The sequence below is a fragment of the Grammomys surdaster genome, unplaced genomic scaffold (genome assembly GCF_004785775.1).
Source record: "Grammomys surdaster isolate TR1022 unplaced genomic scaffold, NIH_TR_1.0 343, whole genome shotgun sequence".
Taxonomy (NCBI): Eukaryota; Metazoa; Chordata; class Mammalia; order Rodentia; family Muridae; genus Grammomys; species Grammomys surdaster.
Genome location: NW_021604762.1, coordinates 1,098,784 through 1,109,630, shown reverse-complemented (window position 1 = coordinate 1,109,630; position 10,847 = coordinate 1,098,784). Strand labels below are relative to the sequence as shown.

General features: G+C 40.9%; 2 protein-coding genes and 1 non-coding gene across 3 annotated transcripts in view; 1 reads left to right on the top strand and 2 right to left on the bottom strand.

Annotated features, from left to right (window-relative positions):
* Positions 1-658: 658 nt before the first annotated feature.
* Positions 659-730, bottom strand: Trnac-gca. Its single transcript has one exon. It is a non-coding gene; the product is annotated as a tRNA-Cys (tRNA).
* Positions 731-1,209: 479 nt separating this feature from the next.
* Positions 1,210-8,466, top strand: Trmt61b (tRNA methyltransferase 61B). The gene is given in 8 exon segments (XM_028779001.1): positions 1,210-1,410; positions 1,588-1,837; positions 1,840-1,906; positions 4,374-4,381; positions 5,513-5,533; positions 5,536-5,687; positions 7,524-7,677; positions 8,348-8,466. Coding segments are annotated over 8 exon segments (972 nt in total).
* A 374-nt stretch (positions 8,467-8,840) lies between these two features.
* The window catches only part of Spdya (speedy/RINGO cell cycle regulator family member A), a 36,329-nt gene continuing 34,322 nt past the window's right edge, over positions 8,841-10,847 (bottom strand). The window contains exon 6 of the mRNA XM_028778995.1: positions 8,841-8,932. Coding sequence (XP_028634828.1) covers positions 8,841-8,932 — 92 coding nt within the window. The remainder of the gene's footprint in view (positions 8,933-10,847) is intronic.

The following is a 10,847-nucleotide window of genomic DNA, read 5'->3' as shown; positions in this document are numbered from 1 at the left end:
CCAGGATCCTATGATAGAAATCTAGTCATCAATCTCTGGGGCACGTACCTTTATCTACTGAGCTATCTTGCTGCACCCCCCTGCCCTTAAACATGAGTTCTGGAAATTCAAACTCAGACCCCAGTTCTTACACACCGAGATATCACCCTACCCTTCCTTAGTCTTTGGAAAGGTGTATGGTACAATCAACAGGGGCTACTGAATTTGGTCGACCTAGTTAGAAAGCTGACCATCCCATTTCTCCGTTTGTCAGGGGATTTGCTGACGTCGTTTAAACTCCTTTGTATAGTAGGTCATAAATACTGATTTCTAACTGAGTTGCAAATTCCCAATATATGTGCATGGTTTTGCCTGGTTTTCAATAAACTTGTAGGCAGGCTAATGATATTTAACTTTGGGTGCAAAAGGTAACTTCAGTTTTAAGAAGCATTTATTTAGGTCTCTTTGTGAGGCAGGGAAGCTAAAACAGTTGGGTTGATTTTTTTTAAAGTTCTGTTAAACAAGCACACAATGAATAGTGTCACTTTTCTTTTCCTGTCTATTTTGTAGCTTAGCTCTGGTCTCTGGCTATCCTGTAAAGCACTGTGTAAATCAGGTTGGTTCTGCCTCCCAAGGGCTGGAATGTGCCACCATACCTTTAGTTTCCAAAACTGTAGGAAGGGGGCACCTGGATTTGAACCAGGGACCTCTTGATCTGCAGTCAAATGCTCTACCACTGAGCTATACCCCCAGTGGCTACTCTTACTTTACTCTGCCTTTGTGGCCACTCTAGAGCTCAGGCTGAGGCTGAACAGACAGTCCCCGGCCATTCAAAAAGGATCTGCCAGTTATGAGCAAGGTGCGCGGGTCACCAAGCACTGCGTCCTATGACACCTGACCAAAGAATCGAATCTCTGGGCTAAATTACTTTTGACTCTTGGGAATGATATGTGACGTTCTGGTCCATCACCACTAGCGACTTAAACCTGGTAGAAGACTTTCCAGGTTCCACAGAGCTCTACGTTTAGTCCTGGGCGGCTAGCGCAGGTCGGTGAGCCGTAAGTAAACTCTGTGCTCTTGCCACTAGGGGAAAGCCAGAATTTCGACCCGGAGGCCAACGGGCCCTTAAGCTCCGGCCCCTGCATCTGCTGGATGCCGAGGCCGTGACGCACTCTGCCGGCGACGCCGGTGCGCCCGCAACCTACACTACTCCGAAACCAGGCATAGGGGATGTGGTTACGTCACACGTGTGCGACAGCACCTGCTCGGGACCGCAAGCTCACTAGTGAGGCCGTGGTTCTTCCTTGTGAGGTTGAGGCGCCTCCAGAGGCGGCCGAAGCTCGGAGATTCATCCTGCTTGACATTGGGCCAGTGAAGGAGTTCAGTTCCGAGGTTGCGGGTCCTTGCCTGGAGACTCGCGAGTTGGAGAGCGTGTGCGCGAGTCATTCCCATCTCTAGATCGCAGTGTTCGGATTGTCCGTACCGGATTGTCACTAGTATGTGGAAACCCTCGGGCTTTGGACTTTGCGGGAGGAGTTACCCCCTTGAGATCGGGAGGACTAGAGCAGGGAGCAAGGCCACTGAGACCCTACTGGATGTGACTTCGAGGGTCGCGTGCTGTACACGGCGGCCCAAGTGGCTACCGAGCCCGGAGAGCTTCGCGCTTACTCTTCTTGTTCCCTTTCCAGAGAAGAACTCTTTCGGTCAGGGTAGCTTTTTAAAGCTCAGGAGGGAAAGAGAGAATCACAATTAAAGAAATTATTTCGGCTTTGCAACGTCGGACACTTTAATAGTAACTGGGGAGCAATTGCGTTCAGGGAGATCGAGGACAAGTTTCCTGGCTAGATCCTGGCAGGTTCTCCGGTAAGAGTTTTCTGCGGAGGCCACCTTTGGAGGACTATGTATTATTAATGGAAGAGGGCCCACCGTAACGTATCCATGGTAATTAGATGTGTGTGGATTCCAGGAAGGGCAAGGATGATCGCACTACCACAGCCTGATGAATGTTCTCCTCACCAAACGTTGGAGTCTGTCAACATGTTGGATTTTTAAACATGTTCAGATACTGATAATTTTAGAAAAAAAAGAGAATTTACATTTGGTGTTTGCCACTCCCTTATCCTAAATGAAGATGATGCCAGTTTACTATCATAATACTGTGGGCTCGCTAAACAGAGACGTACTTGTTTGTTCCCCACAGCTCTCAAGTGTTCGGGTATTGACCATAGGATGTTGAACTGTTTGGGAGTAAATTTTGTAGTACCGTTGTAATAACACCACAGTTTTGTTTTTTAATATTGGGGAGTGGGTCTGAATGGGAGCCCACAAAGAGTGTGGAGATCAGAGGATACTCTCCCAGTGTCAGTTCTCTTCTTCCACCTGGGATCCTGGAATTAAATTCAGGTTACCATGCTTGCCCACAGTGTCTACTGGCTGAGCCATCTCGCAGGCCCTGTGGCAGTTTTTTAATAATGATACTTAATAAGGTACGTTACTGGAAATACATTATCACATACATATTTATATTGGGGTTAGGGGTGGAACTTAGTGGTAGAGGGCTTGCCTAGAATGCATCAGAAGTCTTGCATCCTTTTCTCAGGGAGATGCACACAAATGGCTATTCACCCAGCTAGGACACCAACAGATGAAAGAAACGATGCCATCCAAGAACAGCTTGTTTGGGGTTAAATACTGATGTGGGGATATCCCAAGGAGCCTGGAAAAGCCCCATCCAACCATAGATGACTGCTTCCTAAAGCCACATATATCACTTATCACTGGAGTCTCAACTCCAGTAAATTTACCTATTGTAAGCTGTCCCCTTATCCCCACCCCAACCCCCGCCCAACCCATGTGAAACTACAGTGGGGAGATGAGGAAGTTGATTGGTTTTGATAGGCGATCAGGAGTTGGTGGGTAGCTGAAACACATACCCGTGCCCCAATTTAAGGAGGGAAGGTGACCAGGCCGTCCATGGGATATTTTAGGGTCCCAGTTGGGCAATCACAACTGCTCTGATTGCAGTACTACAGAGGTCCTATCTACCTAAAGGATGGAGTTCCATTATACTCCTACCCCAGCCCCACAAAACCCAGCACAAAGCCATGTAGATAGATCACCACTGTGTCTGGCTGCTTTGGCTTTTAGACAAGTAGCAGGGCATGGTGGTGCATGCCTTAAGCACATAGCATGCAGAGGCAGGAAATTCACTGTGATTCTGGGCTAGCCTAGTCTACATAGCAGGGTTCCAAACTCCCTAATATTATAGTTCTAAATTAAAAGTTAAAGTTAATAGTTTCTTTTCTTTTTTTGGATAGGGTTTCTCTGTGTAGCCCTGACTTTTCTGGAATTTGCTCTGTAGACCAGGCTGGCCTTGAATTCAGAGATCTACATGCCTCTGCCTCCCGGGATTAAAGGCATGTGCCATTATAGTCCAACAAATAAAAGTTTGTTTATATATATTTTATGTATATAAGTGCTTTGTATGTATGTCTGTACATCAGAAGAGGAAATCAAATCCCAATACAGATGATTGTAAGCCACCGTGTGGTTGTTGTAAATTCAACTCAGGATCTCAAGATCAGAGCAGCCAGTGCTCTTAATCACTGAGCCATCTCTCCAGTTCTTGTCTTCTCTTGTCTTCTCTTCCCTTCCTTTCCTTTTCCTTCCCTTCTCTTCTCTTTCCCTCCCCTCTCTTCTTTCCCCTCCTTCTTTCCAGTACAAAGCTCTTACCCAAACAGAGTTTTCTTTGTTGTGTCGGCATGCAGTGGTACATACTTACCTGTAACCCAGCATGTGGAAGTGGAGGCAGGAAGATGAGTTCAGTTTTTTGGCTACATAGCAAGTTTAAGGCTAGCCTGGGGAACATTGAGACCCCTGTCTCAAAAGGGGGGGGAGGAGCCAATTTCTTGGTAAAGTTCCTGTTTTCCTTACATTAAAATTCTTTCATTGTTTCAAGCAAAAGGTGTCTAATAACTTGATAACTGATCTTCCGGTTTCTCATAGATTACCTTGCCATATTAATCTTCATAAAATACCCTTTCTATAGCCTTAGGGACATGCTCTAACTGCTTACCAGGCCAAGTGCAAAGCCTCAGGCTAGCTTTTAAGACTGTCTCTCCTCCTAAGGTAGCAGTGCTTACCCTTCTTGTACTGTGTTAAAAACTGACCTACCCTGCTAGTTTTCTTCAGGTTTCCACTCTTGTCTTCAAGCTAGGCTGCTCTGCTGCCTCTGAACCCTTATGCCCCTTATCTGTAATTTCTCGTTGGTTCTGTAGTGCTGCTGGGTTTGCTTTTTGCTTTTTGAATTTTTACTTTATCAAGCAAAATATAAATTCCTGGTCAGGGCCAGAGTCTAGTCCACTTTCCATTTCTGTTTTTTTTTTTACTCTCAGACAGCAGTGTAAGGCAAGAATGGGTGCTCAGCTTGTAGTTATGAGTCATCCACACCATAGTTCCATCATAGAATATAAATAACATCAGCCAGGGGACACAGTTTTGGAAGCAGACTCAGGCTCTGGTAGAATAAGCTTTTTTTTTTTTTTTTTTTTTTTTTTTTACCCAAAACAGGTAAAAAGCAGATCTCCAGAGCTCGCTGGCCAGCCAATCTAGTAGAATCGGTGAACTCCAGGTTCAGTGAACCCTGTCTGGAAATATAGGTGGAAAGCAGAAGAGGAAGACATCTAATACCAACCCCCTGACCTTTACCACACGTATATGCTCTCCATGAACGTAGACAGACACACAAGAGAGCCCTAACCTCATCCATAATTTTAAATGCAAATTATGCAGTGGTAGACCAGGCATGGAAACACATACTGATAATCTCAGCACTGTGGAGAATCACAAGTTCTGGGTTAACCTGAGTTACTTAATGAGTTCAAGGATAGACTGAGCTACACAATAAGAGCTTATCTCAAGACAAGAAACAAAAGAACAATGACAAACTTCACATTTTAGATTGACATATAAAATGTTGGATAATTGTTGGGAATGGAGAACCAGGCACATGCATATTTTTAATATAAAACTTTACATACCCTCTGAGCTTAATTTGTATCTGATGTCCATTACACATTAGGTAAAAGAATGTTCCCTGAAGTATTTGTGTGAAAATAAGACTAGAAACGGATAAATGTTTATCATTTACCTAAATAAATCATGGAACACAATAGTTAAAAACACAGTGTTTGCATATTGCTGAGATGACAATGTCAATGAGAAAAGTAAAAGACGATGTGATTTAGCCATACTGTGGATTAAAAAAACAGAATTACTTGCAGGTTTGTATAAATAAAGCTGTCACGAGAAGGGCAAATGCCTAATACTATGGCTGCCTCCAAAGAGGAAAATTTGGGGTTAGGGATTATGAAGAGATTTTTGTAATCATGAATATTTGACTTTTTTTCTGGAGAAATTTAATATCTTTGCAAAATAGATTCTTGGCAGTTTATAAACTAATGCTGTTCAATATAAATTATTTTTTGCTGAAATTGGATCACCAGGATAAGTACTATAGTTTGAGACATGAAAGACCACCATGACAGGGTTAAGAAGAATACCATCACTAGCATAATTCATGGAGCTTAAGTCAAATTCAAGAATGGGTAGACCATGTGAATTTTATTCATAGTGATATTTCAAAAGCAAAGGAAGACATAAAGTCTCTAACATTTGATACACTAAGTTATTTTAGATGGTTTCTGTGTTCCTGAGTGTGGAAGAAAAAAGGATTAAGGCTAGCAAGATGGTTCAGCATGTAAAGGTACTTGCCAGCAAGTCTGACATTCAGTCCCAAAGGCCCACACAGTAAGAGAACTCCTTTTAAGTTGTTTCTGACCTCCATAAACATGCAGTGGCACATGTATACTTCCTTCAGTAAATATTTTTTTAAGACAGTTTCACTACGTAGCTCTGTGTGTCCTGGAACTTACTATATAGACCAGGCTGACCTCAAACTCACAGAGATCTGTAGGCTTTGATTGTTTAAAACCTACATTTAATAAGGGTACTTAAATGCTTTGACCTCCCTTCTAGCCCACCACCCACCAGAGGTAGTGGAAAGGAAAGGTTAATAGAGCAAAGGAAGATATGGACCTGTGTAGAAATAGTTCTTTGGAGAGAATCCAATCTACTTGTCAGGATATTAGCAGTTCGTATCACACAAACCGCCAGTGTAGCTCTACCCACTAGCAAACACCACTCATGAATCAGCAACAGCAGTTAGATCCAGAAGAAACCACGAGGCTCTGCCAGTCGGCCTAAGTCTTTGGAAGTGGCAAGAAGCCGCCGGAACACCACCAGAAATCTTTGGTGCATTTCTCTATGAATTCACAACAAATAATGACAGTGAGGACCAGCAACAACAAAGCCCAACAATGACCAACGAAGAGTGGTAAGGCATACCAATACCAGTACAGCATCATCCACTTTCTGTTGGTTTATATTTATACCCTTTCCAAACATCTTGTGTTCTCTCAAGCATCTGCTCTAGCAAACATCACATGCCCTTTTTCCAGGCTGCTTCCAGAAAAACACCATGTGTCTGTTCTCAGCAAAACATCCTCCCATGTGTCTGTTTCAGCAAAAACCTCCTCTCATAAGACAGTTTCCAGAAAAACATCACATAACACAACCAAGTCTTTGAAGAAACCAGAAATTTATTACACTTCAGAGATCTACCTGCCTCTGCCCCTCAAGTGCTTGAATTAAAGGCATGTGCCACCATGCCCAACAATAAAAATTTTAAATTAGAAAAAAGAAAAGTGGCCGGGCAGTGGTGGTGCACGCTTTTAATCCCAGCACTTGGGAGGCAGAGGCAGGCGGATTTCTGAGTTCGAGAGTTCAAGGCTAGCCTGGTCTACAGAGTGAGTTCCAGGACAGCCAGGGCTACTCAGAGAAACCCTGTCTCAAAAAACCAAAAAAAAAAAAAAAAAAAGAAAAGTAACCAAGGATCTGCCTTCTTTTGTATGGGGAGCAAGCTTCACAAAACAAAATAATCATTTGGAACTTGGTAAGGTATACATGTCATTTCATTGAAATGCTATAAAATGACCACGTGTCCCAAATTCCATCATATTGCTGTTTAAATCATCTTTTACCAAAAAAGTAATAAAGAGGTATTTTCTGACAAGTTGGAAAATTGAAAGTGTAATGTTAACAGTAAAGTTAAGTAATGGTCTGTTTTGTCACTTAAGACTATAAAAGGATTCATGACCTGATGCTTTTTTTTTTTTTTGGTAGTACTGGAGCCATGTATGTACCACTAAGCTGTATCCCCACCTAACTTGCCTTTTTAATCCTTCCTTTCATTTAACTATTACATCTAGATTTAGGTAATAGCATTTAAATTTGGATGAGAAATGTAGTTAAAGAGACTATACACTCAGTCTTTTGATCAAAATATAAAATCCTAAACCCTGTCTCGAAAAACAAAACAAAATATATATATATATCTCCACTTTTCATGTTTCTGAAAGCATCACACAGGGTACTGAACTTTTGGATGTGACTTGTGTCTGTGAACTGCTCTCTCATGTCAACAGGTAAATGAGCTCAGAGAATGGCTGGTTTGTCTTACAAAACTGAGACATGGAATTCTGCTTTCAAAAGTCAGAGCAAACATCAACACAAATTTACAGTTACATTCTCAAAAGGAAATTGGAGTTGGAAATGAAGTGTTTCACAAGGAGAGCCATGGTGAGCTTCACTTTTTTTTTTTTTTTGGTTTTTTGAGACAGGGTTTCCCTGTATAGCACTGGCTGTCCTGGAACTCACTTTGTAGATGAGGCTGGCCTCGAACTCAGAAATGCGCCTGCCTCTGCCTCCCAAGTGCTGGAATTAAAGGCGTGCGCCACCACTGCCAGGCTTACTTTTATTTTATGCTTATGTTTTTGATAATAAATACTGTAGATTCTTAAGTATGTTGATCATATTAATTGACATTAATACAATTCAAGGATTTTAAATTTTTTATTTTTTTATTTTTTGTACAGATAATTAAAGGAAGTGTTTTTCTATTCTGCTGAGTCAGTTGAAAAATGCAGCTACAATGTTGCTGGAGTTCTCCCAAGAGACAAGTTTAGGTACTCATATGTACACATTATTTAGGCCATGAAATGAGTTTCAGATACATTGATTTATGAGACAGTCTTATCCTTTTGGTTATAAGTCTATCTGTAAAGTTACTGTGTGATCACTGACAAATGTTTTTGTTACTAACTAGCCAAATAGCCCCAAAACAAATGCTCAAAAAAAAAAAAGTTCTGAGAAAAAGCTTACAGGAAAGGGACAGTGTTTAACATTTCAACACTTTTTCTGAACAAACTAGGAAACATTTGTACAGTGTAGTGTGCATTTTCTGTTACAGAAGAGTCACATTCTGATATTCCACACAGACCATGCCCTTATATTGCTAGACTTGTTCACTGGTAAAGTGGTCACACATGTCTACTGTTTTCAGAATATATAATTAAATGTTTCTTTTAATTCAGTGTTAAAACCTTAATTGTTTTCTCTTTTAAACTAGCTCTTCTTGTCTTCTAGTTTAACCTTTTAAGCTGGTTGAGGAAGTTCAGACCACAACTGAATTGGTACCTGAGATAACAGCACTGAATTTGAAGACAAAGAAGTATCAAATTAGAACTGTATATTATCAGTGACTACTTCAGAAAGTATTTTTACCTTATTTTGGTATGTTTAGTTATTACTATGATTTGTATGACTTTTACATATGTTTGAAAAATAACAGAAGCTAAAGACTATTGTACAACTGGTTAACTGTCCCATTTGACATTTTCTCGCATTCGGTTTGGGTTTGCCATTCTGTAGCTGTGACTCCAGCTGGCTTTAGTTGAGCCATGTCATTCTTCGCTCTCTGCAAGCCATTCCATAGATTTGTTTTTCTTCACAAAATTAGTTTCATTTTCTTTGTTTGATTGATGGTCATTGGCTACTGAAATAAATTATGCATTTTATGGTAAATTGTATGTATTTAAGATAAAACTTTATGTATTTTAAAATACTTTTTGACTTTTCTCTTTTTTTAATCTTTGTTATTTTCTTTTTTGAGATAGAGTCATAATTTGGGAGTGGTGATCCTGCTTTTGATCCCAGCATTTGGGAGGAAGCAGAGTGATCTGGCTACATGAGGCCCTATCTCAAAACCAAAACCAAAACAACAACAAAAAGATTGAGATAGGATCTTACTGTGTAGCCCAGGCTAGTCTTGAGTTCTTGATATTCCTGCCTCAGCCTCCTAAGTGCTGGACTTACAGGCATTCGTCACTGCCTGAACCTAGTACATATTTTAACTGCTTATGTGGAACTTAAAAATAATAAGGAGCCAGACTTAGTGGAGCACACCTTTAATCCTAGCACTCTGATTTCAAGGCCTGCCTGGTCTACAAAGGGAGTTCCAGAATATCCAGGGCTCTACGGAAAAACCCTGTCTCAAAAACTAAATAAATAAGCAAATAAGTGAATTAGATAGATGATGGATGGATGGATAGATAGGTAGATAGATAGACAGAGGAAGGCTCAGGGAGATGGCTCAGTGTGTAAAATTACTAACTAGCTCTGCAAGCCTGAGTTTGATACCCAGAACTCACGTATTTTTTTGTTTTTAAAAAGCTGGATGCAGTGGTGGGTATCTGCAATCCCATCACTCCTTTGGCAATAAGTGGAAACAGAAGAATCATCTAGAAGTTTGCAGGCTGGCCAGCTAGCCTGGACTGCTTGGTGCAGCAACACTGCCTCAACAAGGTAGAAGGCAAGAATTGACTCCTGAAAGTTGTTCTCTAACCTCCAATGTTAACCACACACACACACACACACACACACACACCCCATAAACAAACAGAAAACAGGGCTGTAGAAAATAGTAGGGGAGAATTTATGAGAATAACAATTTTTAAAATTATAATAAAGATGTAACTTTGTTGTTGCTTTTGATTCTGGGTATTGAAGCCTTGAACCTGGCACATGGTAAAGCACACTATTAATAGGGTTTGCCCTCAAGACGTAACAACTCTTTTTGTTGGTTGGTTTTATTTTTCTGAGGCTTAAAGATGAGGTCTAATGTAACCCAGGCTGGCTTTGAACTCCTGGTCCTCCTGCTTTCTCCTCTACAGAGTGCTGGGATTATAGACATAAGCCACGTTGACCAGTTTGTTATTTTGAGACATTCTTGTTCCCCGTGTATTTTAGACAGGCCTCAACTAGTGATACTCCTGCTTTGGCTTCTGGAGTGTCAGGATACAGGCATGTTCTACCATACATTGCTTCAAGGTGTAACAATTCTTAAATCTTTTTAGTCCACTCAAATCTTGGTTTGATATGGTTTGAGACAGGGTCTCATTCTGTAACTTAGGCTGGCCTGGAACTTACTAATATAGTCCAGGGTGACTTGGAACTAATAGCAATCCTCCTGTTCCACTCTCCTGAGCACCAGAATAACAGATGTGAATTGCCATAGACAGAATCTTTGTACCATGTTTAAAGGCCACCAGGATTAATGATGTACATGAATGATGGGAGAAATGTACTTTAGGAATGTGAATTAGGAATAGGAATTATTCATAGATATCGGTTGCTTTGTATTTTCTAATAACATATATTATTTAGAGAACTTTATTCATATTTTTCAAACAACTCATCTTCAAGGCTATATTTTTATATAGTTACACAGTTTTTTGTTGTTTAGATGTAGACGTTTCTCTGTTGGCTAGCTTTCACAATGCTGGAAGGTGGTACTACGGCAAGCTGCTGAGGAAGAAAACTATTCATCAGTGGTCTTACAACTCAGTGAATGTTGCATGCTATAATAATACCCAACTTGAAAACAGGATGTGCCCACTGGTGAAATAGTG